This window comes from Mus pahari, chromosome 2, assembly GCF_900095145.1.
Source record: "Mus pahari chromosome 2, PAHARI_EIJ_v1.1, whole genome shotgun sequence".
Lineage (NCBI taxonomy): Eukaryota > Metazoa > Chordata > Mammalia > Rodentia > Muridae > Mus > Mus pahari.
The window spans coordinates 72,264,100-72,286,774 of NC_034591.1; the positions used below are offsets into that span (position 1 = coordinate 72,264,100).

Below are 22,675 nucleotides of genomic sequence, written 5' to 3' on the forward strand. Positions count from 1 at the left end.
AAAAAAAAAAACAAAAACAAAAACAAAAAACAAAAACAAACAAAACAACAACAAAAAAACCAAGTATGATTTTAGTTGATTATCTTCATAAAAATTCTGAGACATATGGGTTCTAAGCATCAGGTTTATATAGTAATTCTCAGTACACACTCTAAAGTCCACATGTGCTCACAGCTCATGCACTTCCCCATGCCATCCACTCTACCTCTTACATTCTTAAGTTAGGATGCACTTAGAAACTAAACTAGTTCGTTATAGGTATTAAAATCAGTGAATAAATAGCTAGCTTAATTTTATTCATTTACATGAACTCATTGTGTTAATTTCAGAAGTCCTTGAAAGTAGAGCAGGTCAACAGACACTGGTACTAAAGGCTCACACCCATCAAAGCCTTTGGCATCACACCATTGAAAGCCACGAGAAACTTGGACTAATCCCTCCCTCGGTACAACTATGTGGAGGATGCTAAAGAAAGAAGCACCTTGAAGAAAGTTTTGAGTAAGCCAACAGTGGGGATAACTGGGTTAAATGTGTACTAGAAGTACAGATTTGGTCACATTTGTATCTAGCTAGCTTTATGCTTGTGACTAGAACCATATTTTGGCATGGTCACATATCAAATGTCAGTTTGTAATGAAAAACTTCCTAGAAAGAATGTTCCTCCCATGCCCACCTCCCACCCAATTGAATTTCAAGTAGAGTTTAATAATCTGTCTTCGTTTTCCAAGGCGATGGAGCATAGGCAATCCACCTCACTAAGGGAGCTTTTGAATTACACAAATGTTTCTAATTGGCACTGACAAGTTGCTAATGGGAGAAAGCCTGCCTGGGGAGTGTGTGGGTGTGTATGTGCCATGCTTGCATTGTGTATGTGGGTGGGTGTGTATTCACACAAGCACACATTCCCACAGGCTTGTAAGACTGATGCTGTCAGTGTGTCTGGAATTCACAAGATCTGCAGTGATACTAACCTGAGTTAACTATGTGAGGGCTGCCTGCAGCCTTGGTGCTCGGCAGTGGCCATGCTGAGATGGACAGGAGTGGACAGCTAGTATCCTACGGGACTCAATGCCAGGGCAGCAGGCCCACATTCCCACCAGGAACATTGAATAAGCAGCTGGAACATGCAGATGGAACAGAGATGATCTGTGCGTGTGTTGGAGCCTCAGTTCTCTCTCTCGAATAAGCGATAGAAAAGTCATGGAAGAAAAACGACAGGAAGTCAACTGAACCTCCTTCTTGCACTCCCAGCTCAGTCCCAACTCAGTCCCAGCTCAGTCCCAGCTTTCTGTTTTTAGAGCTGAGAACAAAAAATTCTTGTTTATTTTTTCATGAATGTCCATCTCATGCTCTTGTCTTTTCCTGGCTTTTGACAGAGTATTATTTAAAACAAGATACCTCTCAGCTTCAAAAAGAAAGCTCATTCTGCAAAATCCAGCTTGGACTCATTTGCTGGTCGTTCATCATAACTCAGACAGTGGGGCGCGTTTATCTATATTGGGGATATTTTAATGGCTCACAGTGCATGGGCTCCCTTGGGCACCGAAACACAGTGGAGCAGCAGATCCATGACTTTAAGAACTGCCCCCCAACTGGTCTAAAATGGCATGGGGGTGGGGGAGGACATGTGCAAAGCAGCTGCCCAACCGACTGCCTTCAACTGTGCTGGAGGCCGAGGGCTGGAGGCTAAACTTAACTCAGACCCAAAGTTTTCCAAGTGGAGCCAAAGTCTTCACTACCATAGCATCGTGTATTTCTTTCTCTCCACTAGTTTTTAAAAGCTCTGGTTTGATGTATCTTCCATTTACTTCAGATGGCAAATAACAAAGTGCCCAGTGCGGTACTGGCACAGAGTCAAAACCTAATAAATATTTGCTGGGTGAATAAATAGTTAAATGGAATGTTATTAGCGTTGCTGGTGTTATTGCCTTGGCTTGGAACGTACAAGAACAGACTTGAGGCAATCAAGTAATTTCCCTTCACCAGTACAAGCTAATTATTTGAGAGATGAAGATCTGGTACACACTATATATCTGTCAGGCTCCATTTGCTCCTAATTAAAGGTGGGAAAGTCAGTTCCAGCATTGAAGAGACAACACGACGACCCACTTCAGCGGAGCTGTTGAGTTTTCCATGCCTCGGTTTGAGGGACACGTGAAGATGGACTTAGCATGTGCCACGCCTCGAAAACTTTTGTTTCCTTTTCTCTGCTGTTTCCTAGAGGGCAGCTGGGTACAGGAGGAGCAGGGCCTTTGATGTCACTTCTAGGGGTCAACTGCCTCTGTGACATCTGCTAGCAAGTATAGCATCCTCCCAACAAAGCCATGTGTGGTGCTCCAAGACAAAAATGCTAAGTTTCCTCCATAAGCCTTGGGGAAAATGAATGACCATCCATCCATCCATCCATCCATTCATTTCTTATGTAATTATGTATTAGTTTGTACTAAAGTTGGGGACGTTAACACTTAACAAAACTCAAAGATGGTTCTCTTTTCATGATCAGGCATTAGTGAAATAATCACCAGAAAAATTATATAGAAGTCAACCGGTATGACTTTATGAGGAGAGATGGGGCTGGTGTTAAAGCAAGCCTTACTGCAGAGCCCAGCCAAGGCACACCATATCTATCTGGTATGTGTAGATTTAAGAATGAACCCTCAACAAATACAAAGAGAGAGAAGATACCCACCCTGGATGACCCAGATACCCAGCCCTGAATGGCCATGTGCTACAGGAAACCTAGAAATTCTCACCAGGCACCTCCCTTCCTCCTAGACACAGAATGCCTTCCATCTCTAGCTGTCTTCTGAGCTACACAGACCTGCTTTTGCTGCCTGCAGCATGACCTCTATCTTGCCAAGTCAGTCCACCAGCCCTTCCTTTTCTCTCTGCCTTTCTGTCTGGCGATAGAGAAGTGCCATGGCACAATTAATCCCTGTTTCTGGGAGTGGGTGCATGGTGTTGTTTCCCACACTCGCTTTCCCATTTAGAGAAAGGCACCTGCCTCTCTCTCAGCAGCAGCCATGCCTGAGTGTGTGTCCTCCCCTTTGTATATGCCTGTGGTATTGTTCTGAAACCTAGGGACTCAATACTTATAAAACACAGAGTGAGGACAGGCCCCTGCTCAGGTCGCTCACATTTGTCACTTCTGTGGATACAAAAGCAGTAAAAAGTAACAGAAGGCAATATATAAAAACCACAGTAGGAAGGGTTGGCACAAACCTCCTACATCATGGCCTGAAGGCACATGCTAGTGCTGAGAGCAATGGGGTAAGTGCATAGGAAGGGGCTTTTACTTTTTCGCATGGTACTCGTGTACCAGTGGATTTTTTTTAAACTATGAAGCTGCATGCAAATGTGTGTGTGTGTGTGTGTGTGTGTGCGCGCGCGCATGTGTGTGTGTGCGTGTGCATGTGCATGTGCATGTAGCCCAGTCTGGCCTTGAACTTGAAAGCTTCCTGCTTCATCTTCTTCAGTGCTGGCACTACATGTATGCTATATGTTTTTGTAATGAAACTTTTAAAAATAGCTTAGAGAGCCTGTTGGCACATTCCACTTAAGTCAACTTAAATTAAAACACAACTGTAACATAATCCCCTTTATGCTTTCCTTTTCTTTTAAATTGGGAAACAGCATTCAGAGGCTTTCTGGTTAAAGGAAAGAGGCGGTATCTGAACCAATCCATCCCAAGTCACACATTCATTAAGATTTTTGCTGGTACAATTATCCCACCTGTTTTTCCCGTTCTGCATATGCAAATGTGGGTTTCTGGAATGCTGCTTGCCCACCAGGACAAACAGTACATCTGGCTCCAAGTGGGTGACTTCACTGTAATCTTAAGCATGGCTTAAATTTTTTATAATGAGTGTTTAAAAAAAAACCAACCCAGTGACATCATCTCTCAAACACAGAGGTGAGCACTATCAGTTCATGTTTCTGCTTAGTAGTAAACACAGTGCCTAAGCCCTAGTCTTTCCCAGGATGCAGGAAGCTTACTTTTCTCCAGACTGTCCTTAGCAAGCCCTTCCTGCCCCAGCAGAGGCTACGGCTCATGCTGTGAGATACAGAAAATAGCTGTGGATGATCTAGCTCAACAGAGTTCCACCCTATCTGCTTTTGGAGGCTCTTTATGTTTAAGTAAAGATTTGGTTCGTCAAGCTGGTTGAGACAGACTGATATGTTGGCTAGAGTGCCAGGGCCTCTGTGCCCCTCTGAAAGCCTTTCTTTAGCTCAGCAACATTCCTCACTGTCATCAGATAAGGCCACAAATCTGCAGAGAACTTGAGCCCACTAGTCTTCATAGAACCAATACAAGTGAGCTTGCCAGGGAGGCTCTCATGTTCTCCTAGGGTACATTTCCAAGACACAGTGGTTTTTAGCACACCAGCGGCCATCAGAATTAGGATAACTTCCCACACGGAACACAAGGTGGAAGGAACTGGGTTAATACTGTTGCTGACTGATGGGCCAAGTCCAACATTGTGGCCTAACTTTAAGCTAAGAATGGCTTTGATAATTTAAGTGATCGGCTTAAGAGAAAGAAAGAAAGAAAGAAAGAAAGAAAGAAAGAAAGAAAGAAAGAAAGAAAGAAAGAAGAGGAAGGAAGGAAGAAGAGGAAGGAAGGAAGAAGAGGAAGGAAGGAAGAAGAGGAAGGAAGGAAGNAGGAAGAAGAGGAAGGAAGGAAGGAAGAAAGAAAGAAAGAAAGAAAGAAAGAAAGAAAGAAAGAAAGAAAGAAAGAAAGAAAGAAAGAAAGAAAGAAGAGGAAGGAAAGGAAGGAAAGGAAGGAAGGAAGAAACAAAGGAGAAAAAGCAAAATAACTAACATTTTATGTTGAAAGTATTATATGAAATGCCAGTTTCCTGGCAGTAAATGAAGCTGCCTGGCAAAAGAGCAGGCTCGCTTGCACATCCTACACAGCTGCTTGGGAATTAGGGTGGCTGAACTGAGAGACTGAAGTTCACAGTGGTGAAGAATCTGTCTGATGACACAGGCTTGCCTCTGCTCTAGGTTCAGGTGGAAGCTCTTGCTACGCATGCCTGTTTCATAAGGAGGGGAAGTTTCTTGGTGGACATGTACTGGCCTGTCGACTTGGCCATCACAGAGGGTGAATACCACAGCTCGTTCTACCTCCTTCACTTCATACATGAAGTTAGAAGAAGCTGACTGTGTGAAGAAAGAAAAAAAAAAAAAAAGACGATTATCAGTAGGGTCATGGGGAATGTTGTGGTAATGCGAAAGATTTTCATATTACCTTTGGATTGCTTGCTAAAGCTGTCTTGAAATCCAAAAATAATATTAGTTATTTTCAAGCATGCTAAAATTGAATGTGATCTCTTCCTTGTGTTTAAGAAATCTGTAGCAGACAAGATGTTTTATACTTGAGGTCCCTGCACACAGGTGAGGACCGGAGCCCTCCAACTCTTGGCATTAGTAAATTAAATGGTTTCATTGGGTTAGTACTTACATTTTGCTATCAATAGGCCATGATGAGTGACAGTACCACAGGAAATACCTTTCAGTAAATCTTGATAGGATATCCTGTGTGTTTACTACAACAGATAACAGAACCGACAGTGTCCCTCCTACCCATCACAATACACTTAAAACAAAGTGAAACTCTATAAAGCTATGCACTCACAATAGCTGCTGTAACAGTAGTACCAAAAAATATCAGAGAACCGAAAGTGTGAGTCCTTTTGCTTCCATATTCATCCCCACTGTGTGCGTGAGTGACCTCAATTTCCCCCTCCTTTATTCTGTTTCAGAGACTGAAGGCTGCGCTGACTCACCATCCTGCCGCCATGTCGAATGGGAACATGAGCACCATCGGACACATGATGGAGATGATGGGCTCCCGGCAAGACCAGACGCCACACCACCACCTGCACTCACACCCGCATCAGCACCAGACACTGCCACCCCACCACCCCTATCCACACCAGCACCAGCACCCCGCACACCATCCCCACCCACAGCCTCACCACCAGCAGAACCACCCACACCACCACTCCCATTCCCACCTTCACGCACACCCGGCGCATCACCAGACCTCGCCACACCCACCCCTGCACACCGGCAACCAAGCACAGGTAGACTTTCACCAGCGTCTCTTTCTTCCTCCTGGCCTTGTTAAAGGCTAAAGCACTAACTCTGCAGTCTTCTGTTGCTACCTTGTTTAATAAGCCTAGGGACATTCTGGGGGAGCTCTGTGCATTTCCTAGGAGGTGACTGTGAACCGTAAGACAGGATTGGCTCGTAGGTTCTATAAACAATAGAAGAAAATTTCAGCTTCAATTGCTAGGAGCAAATAAAAACTGTAAGCTCTCCAAAACCTATATTTTTGCAGGCATGTCATAAAGTTTGTCCTAAGAAATAGATAATACTGATAGGAGGATTAAGAGAAACTTGAGCTCGTGATGAAAGATGTGAACAGTTGAACTGACAGCGAAGAAGCTGAAGAGTATCAGTCCCTGCAGATGAAGGTCATCAAGGAGTGCAAGGGAAGGGCCCAAGGTGCTGGAGACATGGTGAGAGCTGACACATCCCTGAGTGTGCAGCATCTTACGGGAGGCAGAGAGGCAGCCAAGCTCTGCAGATGACCAGACCAAGAGAAAGGTCAAATCCCAGGGGTAGAGAGTCACCATGACTAGTCAGGAAGAGAACAAGCATGCAGAGTGCACTTAGAGAGAGTGGGGACCAGGCAGACGTTATGTCACCCAGACTAAGAAGACAAGCAAGTCCCTGGACAGGACTGGGTTTTCCTAAGTAGATGAAGGACATGTCCAAGAGTTGGTGAGCCCTGGTCACTTTGGGGCTGCGAACAAGATGACTTTCACTAGTCCTCTCCACCCAGTTCCCACTGCCCAGCCCCAACCCGCTGGGTCAGAATGGCGTCGGAAGCTAAGGTCTGCCAAGGACTGCTTATTACCGCCCTCCTTTGCTTTCTGCCTCTGGAGCCAAGCTCTGAGACCAAGCAATGTTTTGAGCTCTAGAGTTCCCTCCCCTAACAAATGAAGCCCAAACCAGGTAAGGTAAGAGCATAGAGGTGAGGACAGCCACAGGCTGCAAAACCTGTCCTTTAGATTAATTTACCTTTGCAAAGATCCTTCGTGACACTCTACATAGCAAGAAGAGTTGAGCTGTACAGTAAAAAACCAGTTCTTTTCTTGACTGACCTTGGTGACTGTGAACAGAGTCAGTCAGCTTAACCCTCAGCTTTCCCAATTAGCAAAGTAGTGATACTAGTTGATTAAATTTATAGGCCTTCAAGAATATGAAGTCACCAAGGGTCTGTAAAGGTTTTTAAAAACATCCTAGCCAGGATAAATTCTAAACTCAAACAATGTGAAAGAAGTTTAGCAAGTAGTTCAGAAATAAAACGTCCCCCTGAACACATTTCTATTCACATTCTAGTCAGCTGTTATACTGGGACATGCATCAAAAAGGAGAAAACAAATAGCCACCTTAAAGGCAGTCTGTCCACTCTGAGTTCATCACTGACGCATAGGACATCAAGGTTTGGGCACCTTTCTGGGCAAGTTCTTTCAGACAAGTTAACAGTTTTATAAATATGAAAGCCTTTCACTAGCTAAGTGCCAATTAGCCAATTACCTGTTTCAAGTCAGTAAGTGCCCAATTGTATATGCAATTAGCTAATTGCTAATATAATTAGCTACACCTAGATTTTCTTTTTTAAACCTTATTCTGGACTCCATATCTGCCGATCATTTAGTCAGCACTCTAAATTCCCACGTTCAGGCGATATGCACGTAACTGATTACTGACAAGATCCTGTTACGTTTTCTGAACAGAAGACGCAGAGATCTCAGAAGGTCCCTTCTAATTCTGAGAGTCTCAGCTAATTTGGGGCCAATTCTGTCCTCTTCAAGTTGCCATTCATTATTTTTGATCAAAATGTGCAAAACAAATCCCGCCAAGAGACTTCTACCTGGTATGTGTAAGTCATGGCAATTACCGGGGATACAGGCTCGAGTTTTAGGTTGTAGCTTCAAATTTTGCCAGCTTCCTGCCATTTTCCTACACAATTTAGGTGTGAGTTCAGAATCCTGGTGACGCTTGATGGTCACAAGCAATATTTCTTAGCCGATACTCCCCTGGCCCAAGCCCTGGACCTACACTGGGCCTGAACTCAAACTCAGCCCACGGGGTGAAGGTACAGGAGAGAGGTACCTGAGTGTAAGGTGGATTGAAGTTAGGGAAGTAGACAATGGCGTTCAGAGGTCCTTGCTGTAAAGAATGAAATCCAGTTTGGCTTAAACTCATCTTGCATAGGACTGGTAGCAAGAGATCTCCCAAAAAAGAAGACGTGAAAACAGCCTTGTGGCAAAAGCTCCTGCTGTCTGGTTTTGCAGGAGCTGGCTCGGGGGTTAGTATCTGAAATGCAAGTTTGCTACATCTTGGCCAATGGCAAAGATTATGTCATCACCAGCCACCCCAGTGAGTAAGATCTTAGAAAATTAATTTATTTTGCTATCCCTCTGTGATTGGGTGGAAAGGAATTGTCAATAAAGAGTTTCAGAAAATGTCCTTGCTTTAGATAAAATTACTGAGATGCAGTCCAACCCATCTCCCGAGCCCGATTCTTTTGCAGTTAGTCATAGAAGGTTTGACAAGAGTTTAGGACTGAAATATATCATCATCATTCAACTGACGTCAACTCGGAGCCACTATTGGTGCAATTACAGTCATTCTGATTGATTTCAATCATGGTGTTTGAATGTGCTAGAAAAGGGGTTTGAGCTTAGCTTTTGAAAACTTTTCCCCTGTTATTTCTGTAGGTTAAATGTCTCTTGTAAAACCACTTTATAGGTATTAAACCGTAAACCTGGGTGACTTAGAGACAGGAGAGGGGGGCAAGAGTGAAGGGCATTAGCGAGAGCATGAGGTGTCCAGACATATAAAGAGGGAGTCATAGAAATTTCACAAGGGACCGTGTGTCTGCCTCTTAGAGGGAAATAAAGCTGGCTGTGTGGGGGTCTCTAACTTTTCTGTGTTGTAGAGTCCCACATAGGCCTTACAAGGAGTCTACAGGCTTAGTAAAACTTTTTAATAAAGTATGTGAGCACTCCTAGAATTTCGTTATAATGTAGATATGCGTTAGGCAACCGGTCCTCACTGCCTCACAGATACTGTGTGTAACCGAGAGCATTGGTGGCAACACTTGCTCACTGTCTAAGGCCCGGCCCACAGCCATTAAAACACTCTCTGGAGTCTCCCTCCTCCTTAGTCAGAGCCCGGAGGACAGTGCAGACCACACCCATTTGCAGTCAGTAGAGGGAACCGGAAAGAAGACCCCAGCTGCCTTCTGAATGTGCTAGGCTCTTGGAGAAGTCCAGGGGTGGCAGTGTCCCACCGGTGTGTTCCACTGAGGTGATTTTAAACACGTTTGGAAGTAACAGAGCCCACAACCCGCAATACAGTTTTTTGTTTGTTTGTTTGTTTTGTTTTTCCGTGAAAAACAAAAACAAAACAAAACTATCATGACAATCACCTTGACCTTACCTGTTTCCACCCGGTAGCCATCCACTGCCAAATTAATGCTCTTTAAAGTATCTTAAATAAAACATTTTTTAATACCTGAAGAAGAAACAAATGCCCCACCCCTACCCCAACACACACACAGCACCCCCACTAGGATTCTCCAAATGTCCTGCAGGGAAAAAAAATTGCCTGCTTGTATCATCGAGCCCAAATACATGGATCGCAGCTCAAGTTCTCTTGCTCTCACAAATGTGATTTCATTGCTAATCTCATTCTCTGAGAACAAGTTTGCCATGCTTACTAAAACACAACTGGCTTCCTGAGCTTTGCCCTTGTCACACTGGCTTGGGAGTCTTCCTTACCCAAAATGTCCTTCCCTGTCCCCATCACTTCCTCCCTCTCCTTCTGCACAGGTTTCACCAGCCACACAACAGATGCAGCCAACCCAGACAATACAACCGGCGCAGCCCACAGGGGGACGCCGGCGAAGGGTGGTGGATGAGGACCCAGATGAGAGGCGGAGGAAATTTCTGGAAAGGAACCGGGCCGCCGCCACCCGCTGCAGACAGAAGAGGAAGGTCTGGGTGATGTCACTGGAAAAGAAAGCTGAAGAGCTCACCCAGACAAACATGCAGCTTCAGGTGCGGGCCCCCATCCCTTCCCTGGCCTCAGCACAGCTGGCATTTCCTGTCCTGAGACTTGTTGACCCAAGCATCCTACCACACACCTGGCCTCAGAGGAACCCAGGCTCTCTCATCCAGCATCATTAAGTAGTTCGGTACCATCAGTCCTCCCACAAGAGATGAGGGACGCATGGGACCAAGCACAGAAGCAGGGCTTTGTGCCTTGTTTTGGTGGCTTCTGGCTGTGTTTAAGCCGTCTGGCTCTCTGTTTCCTTGTCTATAATTAGGGAACAACTTTACAGAGTTGGAGGTAAGTTGTGAACCTGTGTCCACAGTGCACTTAGCATGGTCCCTGGCACAGGAGGCTCTTCATCTGGAAGCCATCTAGTGTGGGCACCAGGCATACACCCAATTGTCTGTATTTTTATTTTTAACAGAAAAATATTTTATGTCTTGGCGTCGTGTCGGGTTTGTTTGCTCTAAAAAGTAAATACCTATTTCCATCTTCATTCCAACCTCAGCAACATTGGCATCTTGTGTGCTTTCTGCTTTCCAGGGGTGACTTAGCTAGGAGCATCTTTAAGGAAGCCGTTTCTGGTTATGTCCTGGGCAAAGAGGATTGGGACTAATGTGCTGGGTTTCTAGGGAGAACTCCCGGCTCACCAGTGGTGCCGTTCAAAGTGTTTGTTCTAACATCAGGAAGGTTCTCCCAAGAAAATGCCAATGAAATCGAGCCAGCTCTTCTCAAAGCTGAGCTATGGGCATAAGGAAGGCAGAAGGCGGCACACAAATGGAAAGACTGTACACCTTAGAAGTTGATAGTATCTCCAGTCTGGGCTCAGAATATTTACAGCAGATTATTTTATTTTATATTTTAGCCAGGGTGTAACCCCACTGGCTTTGAACTTACTATGTATGTAAGGATGGCTTTGAACCTTTGACGCCCTTGCCTCTAGTTGGAGAGTGTGGGCAGAGAAGGCATGTGACGTCAGTGCTCACTTCTGTGTGTTGCTGGGGAGCATGGCTTCCCTAATGCTAGGCAAGCACTTTGCCACCTGAGCTACATCCCCAGCCATCTATGCACCCTTTCAAAGGAGCACTTGGGATGTCTTTGCATTGTGAGCTACATTAAACAGACAAGATTTGTGGCATCCAGTGTACTGTACGAATCAAAAGCATAAGTTACAGGCATTCATCTTCCCCCAACCCCCTGACCTAAATTTTTCACCCTGTTTGTGATAGACAGGATGACATTAGAAAGTGTGCAGCTTACATAAGAATAAGGTCATATGCTGGTTTGTGACATAGTTTTGAGACAATGTCTCACTACTTCGCCTCTCCTGTTGGCTTTTCCCTGTTCTAGCATAGGACCTTTTGAATCACTGCCTGAATTCCCTATGTCTAGAGTGTCCACAGACTGGAGGCCTGACCAGCTTGGTAAGGCTTTGATTGCAGAGTCATACCACAATACAGTGTCTGGAGCTAAACTCTCTGAAAGCCACTGCCATCCTCAGACAGGGCAGAGGCATCCGTGAGAAACCTTTAACAGGAGAGCATGCAAGCATTTTAGCATTCGTGGATACATTTTCACTTTGACATGTGTTTAAAATGTTATTGGGAGATGGAGAAATGGCTTAGCAGTTAAGAGCACTTGCTGCTCTTACAGAGGACCTGTTTGGTTCCCAGCATCCATAGAGAGGGGTTCCTCTCTGCCCGTGCCTGCAGTTCGAGGTCATCTAACACCCTCTTCTAGTCTCCATGGGTACTTTGCACACACGGCATACATTCATACAGACATACACACACATATAAATACATTTTTTTAAAGAATTAAAGTATGTTATGCACACGTGTTAAAAAGTGAAGGCTCTGGTCTGCGCAGACCCAGCACACATTTGGACATTGGCTGAGCAATGATTGAAGTAGGAAATTCTGACTGTTTTGAGGCCCACAGGAGGATGGTGGAAACCTGTTAGGGTTTCGAATTTAGGCCCTACTGACTCTGGGAATCTTTGTAACAACCCGTGTAATTTAGGCTATTTCACAGCATCCTTGGCTTTTACATGTTAGAATCAGGAGGAACCCCCTCTCTCAGCTGTGACAACCACAGAGTCTCCAGACACTGCTACTTGTCCCCTGGTTGGAGCAGAGCGTGTGGGTAGTGCAAACATCAGCTCTGGTTGAGTGCAAGTTCTTTAAAGCAGAGCCATGAACAGCCAGCAGACCCAGGTCAGTCACAAAACGTTAAATCAGGGTGAATTAAAATGAGTCCTTACAGATTTACTCCAGGATCTTCACTGAGAAGAGTCATAGCAGAGCCACACAGAAAGATGCCCTTGAGTTTAAGGTCAGATGTGTCTGTGCCTTGACATACCATTATTTATGACTGCTTTCAAGAAACATACAAAGTACATTTACCCTTTACTAGACACTAATTCACTCTGTGTGTGTGTGTGTGCGCGCGCGCACACATGCACGCTTAATATTTTAGAGCTAAGACAGTCAAGAAAAAGAGGTACTAAGTCTTAAAAACTGGATAAAAAAATCTTAGCCTTAGCAAGTCTGTGCAGTAGACACTAGTATCTTTTGACTACAAAAGCTATGCAGAGAAAGGGGCCGGGGGCCGGGGGCCGGGGGCCGGGGGCCGGGGGCCGGGGGCCGGGGGAGGAATCTCTGAAACCCCACTTACTGATGTTTTCAGCCACTGCTTATTGCAGAGGCACCAGAGGGCACAGCAGTCCCGTGGTATCTGTTATATTGTGTACTGTGGGCCATGCCCTGTAATGCAGGAGAGGATATCATAGTCTCAGCTACCTTTGAGTGACCCTTTTCCTCTCGATGTCAAAAGAAAAAGGTGTCTTTCTTGAGACTGGTTCCATGAGCCAAATTTTAAGTAAACAGAAACAGAAGGTGCTAAGCAAACACGCTCCAGCCAAATGGAATCTCCGAAGTCTGAGTGGCCAGCTGCCACTTTGGAGTTGTTTTCCAGAATAGAATCTTATAGCGAGGCTTCTGCAGAGCTTCTCATTGGAAAAACAAGACCCAGGAAAATAAAAGACAGACCTCAGTCTTAGCTTCACAGCAAATTTCTGCCCAAGAGGACGTCACAAGTATAGGATTTAGAGAAATTTAGAAAATGCCTAATCTGACATTTTTGCAATATGGAGAAACTTAGGCTTGGAGAGATAAGGAGTCAACCTCAATGCCAAGCAACCAATAAGTATCAAACCAGGAACTTGGGCAAATCGCCTGTGCCCTAAGCCACGGCTTTGACATCTTTCATTCTGACACCAGTGAGCCAAAGGAGCCTGTGTCCTTCTGCTGCAGTGACAGACCCCTGCCAATGTGGCGCTCCTAGGTTGCTTGCATTCAATGGGGATATGGAAATCATCTGGTCACCCACTAAAGTAATTGCTTTTCCTTTTTAGTGCAAAGACACATGGTCTAAGTTGATGCTGAAATTTTAGACACACGAACCCAGGTCTGGGACTTGGCAAGGGAACGGACCAGATGGAAACTGTTGCTTGACAAATTGAAAGTCCTTTGTTTCTGAGGGACCAAACCTGCCCTCAGCTAATCTGAAAAAGGGGGTGGAATTCTGGGCCCTTTTTGATAATTATGTTTTTGGCACAAACTCCAGCTTATGCAAAAAAAAAAAAAAAAAAAAGCATTGTGGATTTGTCATATAACAAAACGACACCACTAAAGCCCCAAGCTGTAAATGTGCCTGTCAGGGAATACTGAACGTGCTGTTTAAAGGATGCTATCACAGTGTGGAACACCTCCATGTGATCCCTACTTCACCCCTAGGCAGATTTGTGGGTTTGAAAACACTTCAGTGTGACAGGGTCCCTCTCTTACCACCATTATCTAAATAGCTAACTGCTTTAAGAACAGCAACCCCCAAGTCACTCCACAACTGGGAAAGGAAAGGATTGACTTCAGACAAAGAGTGTGTGTCTATTGTTTATACTTTTTTAAAAACTGCATCTGAGCACCTAAATGTGGTGTTACAACCAACAAAGGTGAATTTTTCCTCAGTTGATAAAGTGAGAGAATTCTTCCCACAGTTTGGGCTTTTATTTCCCTGCTGAACTTCCAGGCCAAATCTGACTCCTCTCGGGCATCTTTTGAAATATTCTCTATCTGGTTTTTCTCTTACAAAAACGAATTCAAGGTGATTCTAGTCCTCTCACCTTAAAACGATTTTTACTAGAAGCCGAGCCTGGTGTTTGTGTATTTCCTGCTTCTGTCTTCTTTGAATCTGGAGTCCACAGATGCCATGTCTGTGCAGAGCCTCCCATCTTAGCTCCTTTCTCTAGGCCATCAGTTCTTGACCTTTCTCAAGTTAAGGGCCCTTGTGACATCCAACAAAGGTTTCAGAAACCCTTTCTCAACACGAGTGCAGATGTGGACATACAGGTTTTGTCCTCTCTGAAATGAAGCTGTGGTTCGTGCACTGCGATCTGCACTGGTAAGATCTGGTCATACAAGAGATGCTGGAGTTGGCTTCCTCATGAGACACAAGGCCTGGAGTATAAGCATCTGTGAGAATGTCCAGGGCAGTTCACTGACAAAAAAAAGTTCATGATCAGCTCCTTCATTTGATAGCTAGGTGGTTAGAGCACAGTAGAAAGGCAGCACACAATCTCTATAGACTGCTAAACTGTCTTGCTGGGAAGAACTAAACTAGTTGAGCCATCTTGTTTTGGACTTCAGTGGAATGATCTGGAAAGTCAGCCCCAACCGCTGTCATGGGCAGTGGTGTCATTTAGTTTGGTTTGTAGTTCTGGGGATGCAGCCCAGGCCCTTGCCCGTACCAGGCAAGCACTGTACCACGGGGCTGCACCTTTAGCCCTCATGATTATTCTCAACCCTAGGAGCAAGCTACTTCTCCTCTTTCCTGTGAACTTCCTGTGCATGAATTTCAAGGCTATTAGGTTGTTCCTTCTTCCCCACTGCATCAGAGTAATGTGTATTGAACTCAGGGGCTGCTGGCTCCTCTCTGTTAATGTTATTAACTGGTATTCACTTCTGAACCATGACATGACATAATAACACCATTTATTACTAATGTCAGAAATATGTAGCTGGGCGTGGTGGCGCACGCCTTTAATCCCAGCACTTGGGAGGCAGAGGCAGGCGGGTTTCTGAGTTCGAGGCCAGCCTGGTCTACAGAGTGAGTTCCAGGACAGCNAAAGAAAGAAAGAAAGAAAGAAAGAAAGAAAGAAAGAAAGAAAGAAAGAAAGAAAGAAAGAAAGAAAGATGTGCATATTCAAGTATATCCTTAAACAATGGCCTGTTTTTAAAGCACTGCATATACATATATATGTATATGCATATACATATATATGTGTGTGTGTGTGTGTGTGTGTGTGTGTGTGTGTGTGTCATATATATGAAAATCAGGTCCTCTGCAAGAACAGCAAGTACTGTTAACTCCCAAGCCATCTCTCTAGTCCTGATTCTTACAACCTTACAGAACTTTACACCACTCAAGACCTTACTTAGTTTCTCTACTTGTAGCTTATTGGTTTATCAGTCAAGTATTTTGCTATTTGTGGACAAAATGATGCTCTTATATACTTTGATAGTGCTTTATTGATAGGAATGAATATTTATGCCGTTTTTTTGGTAAAATTGCTTTGTGGCAGCAAAAGGTGTATTGTGAAAGAGTTTGGGGTGTGCTCCCAGTAATGCTGGAGAGCTAATGACCAGCATTACCAGTGTTTCAAAGGATAGCCCAGCAGCACACCCTGGCAAGAGCACAAGTGCTACCAAGACACAGCCACTGCCCAGGACACAGTAGGGGAAGAAATGGAACCTGAGGTCACCATCTCCAAAACGACCACTAGATCTAAAAAAAGATTGATTTTTAATTCAAAAAGTGTTAAGAAAGCAAAATAATCCAGTTTGGTTTTGTTTGTTAATTTTAAAACTACAGTTCTTTGCTTGTTGGTTGGTTGGTTGGTTGGTTGGTTGGTTGGTTATGGTAGGATTCACATGTGCCATGTCTCACACATTGAAATCTGAGGATAGCATGTAGAAGTTGATTCTCCCCTTCTACCATGTGGATTCTAGGGATTGAGCTCCAGGATCAGCCTTGGTGGCAAGCACCTTTACCCACTGAGCCATCTCGCCAACCCCCAAGTTTGGTTTTTATACTTTGCTCGCTGTTTTCTGGGCCACAGTAATGGTTTCTAAGTTTCATTGTCTACATCATCTGTAGCTGCCAGTTTTGCTAGGGTATCTGGAATGGTATGCTCAGAAAAGTGTCAGTGCTAAAGTACGCAAGTAGCCAGACATTTCATCTTGCTGTGTGCATGCACAAACTACACAGACTACAATTCTCTGTTTCAGTTTGAGCAGTTTTATTTTATTTTTAAGCATATATTTAAAGATATATAATGATCTAAAGGTGAATTTCTCTTATACATACTATTTTAAAAAATAGGAGAACTTGGTGTGGAGAAACAAAGAATGTTATTTAAACAACATAATTCAGTTAAAGTTCAAAGAGCAGTTGGTTGAAGGCTGATGTGAATTTCCCCTTAAAATAAAGTTGTCCTTAGTTGCCAAAAGTCACTTTGGACCATGGCTGGCAGCTTATCAATCAATCTAGCTGAGAAGTGGGAGGTACTGTTTGCCTTCATGAATGCTCGCAGATTTAAGAGCAATTTTCCTGTACCATTAAGTGATTTATTCATCTTTAGGAGAATTTCTCACTATTATCATTATTTTGTGGTTTGAAGGATAATGGGGAAAGCTTTTGCAGATGAGACGTTTGTTACTTTATTAGCAATGCTATTCGGTGTGCAGTTTATCCAGTGTTCCAAATGCATTTGCAAGTGGGAGATATTCATTAAAGAAACAGCTTCATTTTTTTCAAGTAACTTCTAGACTTCTAGGAACTTTCTTCTCTAGGTGATGTCTACTTATATATGTTCATACTGTGGGTGTCACCAAGTCCATTGTACATTGTACCATTTCTAACCCCATCTTCTAAATGCTATAAATGAGGTTGGTGGAGGTTAACCAAATCGTGTTAGATAATGCATGGTCACATCTATCTCAGGTCACATGGTCAGTGAAGCATGGGGAATCTCAGCTATATAATCTGGTTCCAGAGCCCATCACTTCAAGGGTATGGTCTGCTTTTTAAGTAGGGGTTCAGTTCTTGAGTTAAACTTTGCTCTCTTCAAAAGACCCATACAGTAAGAGGGTCAAGTGGAAGGGAAACTACAGATTTCAGATCAATCCCTCTAAGTAACTTTCTGAATGTCTTTTGAACACAATCGGTAAAGCTTGATAACTCTGTTGTTGAAAGCAGATGGGACTTTGTGTTTGCTAATTCTTTGGTCTTCTCAACAAAATGTTACTATGTCTTCCCAGAATGAAGTGTCCATGTTGAAAAATGAGGTGGCCCAGCTGAAGCAGTTGTTGTTAACACACAAAGACTGTCCAATAACAGCCATGCAGAAAGAATCACAAGGGTATTTAAGTAAGTCACGCTTTCATTCTCTAGAAGAAAACTTGTCTCTCATTTTGCACTGAATTTTTATTATAAGAGAAAAATACAGCACAGATTGCACACCCAGACAGGAACTTGGGAATTACTAAGAGATTACAGATGCTTCCGTCAGGGGGAGCCATCTTTCCTGACCTCTTTCCAAAACCAGCACCCCTTATCCCCCCCAATAAGGTCTGGTCTTACTCTCCCTGGCAGCACATTACCAAATTCCTGCTTTGTAGGCAGATATGAGTCTGTAGGGGTCCAGTTACTAGAGGCCTATTCGTACTCCTGAGGAATCTGAGAGCTGAGAGGCACTTGCCTCTAGTGTCTTGGGAGATGCTGCATGCTGCCCACCAGGCTGCAAAGCTCCTGGGCTCCCCCTATTTTCCAGCAAACAATGTGGGGGTCCCTCCTCCCTGGCTCCACTTTCTGTACTTACAATGGCAGTAGACTAAATGCTAGATGAATAAGGGAAGGCAGGAGGAACAATGAATCGTGGCTGAAGGTCAATTTGTTTTCAAATAATTTTTTAGATTGAGCAACACAGATTCTCCCACCACATGTGAGTATTTTTCCACATTTAATATACGAACGGCTATCTGAAAATATAAGACAGGGGAATTCACACCCCAAGGCTTGATCAAACACATTTTACGGGGTCATCTTACTAATGGGAAAGTCTGGCTTTTCCCATAGCTATGAACCTGGGAGGCTTAGCTTGGCGACCTCGGTTTAAAATGAAGCTTTGGCCTTACCTTCCAGAAGAAAATGTATGAAGCTCCTCCACACGCAGTTTAATGTCTAATAGCATTTCTATCTGTTCCTGAGGAGTGCCCCCCAAGAAAGAGCTATATTTGTGTTTGTGTCTGTGTTTTCTCCCAGGTCCAGAGAGCAGCCCCCCTGCGAGCCCCGTGCCAGCATGCTCACAGCAGCAAGTCATCCAGCATAATACCATCACTACATCCTCATCGGTCAGCGAGGTCGTGGGGAGCTCCACCCTCAGTCAGCTCGCCACTCACAGAACAGACCTGAATCCTATTCTTTAAAAGGCATCGGTCAAACCTGGCCTTTGAGAAGAGCTGTAGCATGCCGTACATCCTTTCTCAAAAGGGCATTTTTAGAATTATCTCAGACCTGGAAGATGCCTCAGCCCTTCAGAGACTGGCTTTCATTTTTATAGTTATTATGGAAATGTTGTCTTTTATACTTAGTTATATAAGAAAAAAGGGAGATATGCAATGAATATCTATCAGCTTGGGGAGCATGTTGGTGCTTCTCTGCAATTTTCTGGTACCAGTTTCTTGTTTATAAACGGAACCTTTCCTGTATATAGCCATGGTTTCACTCTTACCAGCCCAACCCTTTGCCTGGAACAATGAATCTTGTTAAACTACAGCTTTTAGCCAAAATGAGGTATGCTTAGATGTCAAGCGAGATGGAACCACACAGTAACTGGGTGGGAAAGCTCATGATGTCATAACTCATGTTGAGTTTGTGCTGTGATGTCACCAGAATCTCAGATAAACACATGGGCCTTCCTGAATATTTTTTTCTCTTGCTAGAAAAAAAATAAATTATGGTCCATTGATATCCCATGAAAGCCACCAAGCATCTCAGGCCCCCTCCTTCCTCTCTTGACTACTTGCGCAGATGTCCAGTATCCGTCTCATTTCCCTCTCTCCGGATCCCTTGTTCACTCTTTGTTTTGACTTTTCTTCTGTTTCCTTTTCTCCCCTTTAGCTTTGCATGTAAAGAAGAAAATAATGTTTAAAGAAGAGAAAAGGCAAATCTGAAAACTGTGGACCTAGCCACAGTTTAACCCACAGCTGGAGTTCATTCAATGTTTGCCTTTTACAAAATAGCAACCAGGAGATGTTTAATGTGCCTGATTTAATGTTTTTAATAACCAGAGCAAATAAAAGGTGGTTTGGTTATAGGTGAAGCACTGTTGAATGCCAGCTGTGGAGACACTAGGGAAAGGGACTTTGTAAGCTCCAACTGTGAAAATTCAAATAAGGATGTGGGCTCTAACATCACACCCTCGAATTACAGCTCGCTTCTATGGCCTGTCTATAATGTCAAAAATCCATGCACTATATAATAGTTCAGAAGGGCTCTGTTCACTACACAGATTACATTGTTCAATCATCAGCTGCTAATAACCTAAGATTTATTATTATTATTTTTCTTAAGCCTATGGAACCAGCTCTGCTGTTCTGGTGGGCAAAAGCAAACTCACTCATTTTTTGAGAAACAGAGAGAAAGCAAGGCCAGAGTTTCTCAGGGTACTCGCAGTCTGCCAGAACAGTCAGGCTCCTTGGCTGCTGACCGAGTCCCATGGAGGTGGCCAGGCTGCTGCGCTCATCTGAATAGTTCTGATTTATATTTTCAGCAATGTCCACGGACTTGCCCATTATGGAAAGCAGATCAAACCCAAACCACAGTTGTGCCTCCTTGAAACAAGCCATTCTACTCTGTTGGTGTTTTAATATCGTGTTTCACAAATAATAGGGGCTAATGTTTCTCACTAGTAGTCTGGGCATATGCTGGTGTTTCATCTCCGCCCAAATAATTCACCTCCTAACCTATGTGTGTGTGTGCACATGGGTGTGTGTGCCTGAGTATGAGTGAGTGTGTGTGTGTGTATGTGTGTTTATGTGTGTGTGTGTGTGAGTGTGTTTATGAACAGTATAGGTTTTAAAAGAACAGTATTTTACAAAAGCCGTCACTTTTTTAAGAGTTCAGTAAAGGAAGGATGTACCTTTTCGCTCACTATAGTTTAAAAAATTCTATTTTAGAGGAAAAAACAGAAAATATGAGGGCTCTGAGCATGATTTTTATAACTAGTTTCAGTTCTATCTAATAACTTACTTTAAAAAAATCAATATTTATCAATAATTTTTTTCATGTATTCTGTGTTTTTGAGAGACATGTTTGGCTGTTCAGTAAAGCATAAGGATATATGGCCTAAGAATCAAAAACAAATGAAAAAAAATAAAAAGAGGAAAAAGAAAAATGAAAAGGGGAGAAAGAAGATGGAGCAAACAGAAATTTCTATTGTATTTTAGGAAAATGCATCATTTTCAAGTATTTTAAATACTGAGTTAATATTGTTATTTTTTTCTTAATTCCAGCAGTTACAAAATAGTTTAACCTAACTGGCTTGCTAAGAAGTGTGTAAGTCTTATATTTGAAAGAATTTAACATTCATAGCTCTGGTTTGAAATCAAAGGTCATTTTCTGCAAAATTCCTTTCTTAGATCAGGTGGGTGCTCTGCGCTCTTCAAAACAGAAGGGGCAAGAGCTGGAGTAGCAGAGCTTGTAGCTTCTGTCTGACACTTGCTTTGAGTAAGCAGGACCTTTCCCTCCTGCCTGCATGTATAGCACTGGAAGAAATGATTTTTTTTTAATCCACTAGTAATATCATATCATCCAGGGAGTGACCTGCCACTAAAATGATGATTTTCAGTTTATGTCTCTCCCGCCTCTCAACTGAAGTACTTAGCTGTTCAAGGGACAGCCTTTGCAGTTAAGAACTTGCCTGGGTTTTCTTAATTCAGCGACTCGACAGCTTGACTGATGTGTATTATTTATAGCTCAATTATGTCTGTTTTTTATGCTAAGTAGGCAAGCCACCACACACAGCAAACCTTTCTCAACATATAATTAGGATAAACTGCCTTCTAGTTATGGGCAGGCCCTTTAGGTGTGTTTGTTTGCAGTATGGATAGAGTCAGTGAGGGTGCCAGCTCTCTGTCAGTCAAGAAAAACTTCTGGGGAAATCTAATTCCTGGTTTCTCCCTAGTCAAGATTCCACAGAAAGGTCTATCCTTTACCAGATCTCAGAGCCTGCCTGAAACAACCCTTGCACTGTCTGCCATATACCAGCGACTTGGAGAGCATCTCTTTAATTCCTTGTCATTGTCTTCTCCCATCCAGTTACCAATGTCAGCCATACAGACTTTCAGGAGTCAGTGGTAACAACCTTCAGAGTCCCCCATCCAAGGAGGGAAAGAGAGTTCAAGTAACACTGCCTCTCTTCCTCCTGTGTGGCTCCATTATCACAGGATCTGCTTCTGAAGTCCCTGCCAGCTTCATGGGCACTTCTCCAGTACCTCCCTGCCTAACACGCTGAGGGCTGGAAACTTAGTGCACATCCTCACTCACTGAGAGAAAGACATGGCACACTCATGCTCCGTACAGTCACCTCACTCAATCTAGGAGGCTGGGATAGGTAGCCTGAAAGTCCCAGCCCTGGATGAGTGTTCTAATCTCAAAGCTAGATATGGAGTTAGCTGTGGTCTGCTGGTGCTGGTGATCCTCGTCATCTCTCTACCCACATGTCAACGTGTGCGAGTTACCATATTAAAATAGCCTGTGGGTGACCGATAGTGTGTGTGTTGTTGCGGTGTGGATCATAAAGATTGGGGTGACTTGCTCAGCCAGTGCTCCTTGGAACTTATCTAATCGATTAATAAAATGCAGTGGGTATTCCAAGAGAGGTGTCAGTGGGGAATGTTCAGGTGACTGTCGCCTGCTAGGAAAGTGGATTATAGTGGCCTAGAGTTCGCCATTAAAATCATAAACCAGCTTCAATTAAAAAACAAAAAACAAAAAACAAAAAACAAACAAAAAGAAACTGCCCTTAGCTGGGCTTATTTTTAAGTACCAGTAACTGCTATAAAACTAGCTTTTCAGTTAGAATAGAATGTCCTTCCTTTTGAGCAAAACCATCTAAGAAAATATATATGTATGTATGTACAGTGGGATTCAAGGACCAAAGCAAAATTTGAACAGGAATCTATTAATTTAGAATGTATAAGATATTTATTAATAAATGTTATTTTAAACATTCCATTTGAACAGTATTCTTCTGTAGGCTCTATGTGTCTTGAAAATGTCAGTCACTAATAACCTGCCCTAGTTAGGGTGCCGTTTTTTCAGGGTCTTGGGTGGCTCTTCCTGTCGTTTGCTGGAAGCCCACACGCAGATCTTTGTGCATCTTTAGAGGCTTCTTTACTGCTCTGTGAGTTAATCT

At 43.5% G+C, this 22,675-nt stretch overlaps 1 protein-coding gene across 2 annotated transcripts in view; it reads left to right on the plus strand.

Moving 5' to 3' along the window:
* Creb5 (cAMP responsive element binding protein 5) overlaps window positions 1-20,630 on the plus strand; it is a 397,047-nt gene extending 376,417 nt beyond the window's left edge. For both annotated transcript variants that reach the window (XM_021190043.2, XM_021190045.2), the window contains 4 exons: window positions 5,766-6,089; window positions 9,915-10,142; window positions 17,517-17,625; window positions 18,520-20,630. In XM_021190043.2, the coding sequence (XP_021045702.1) occupies window positions 5,766-6,089; window positions 9,915-10,142; window positions 17,517-17,625; window positions 18,520-18,683 (825 nt within the window). In that variant the 3' untranslated portion in view covers window positions 18,684-20,630. The remainder of the gene's footprint in view (window positions 1-5,765; window positions 6,090-9,914; window positions 10,143-17,516; window positions 17,626-18,519) is intronic.
* The last annotated feature ends 2,045 nt before the right edge of the window (window positions 20,631-22,675 follow it).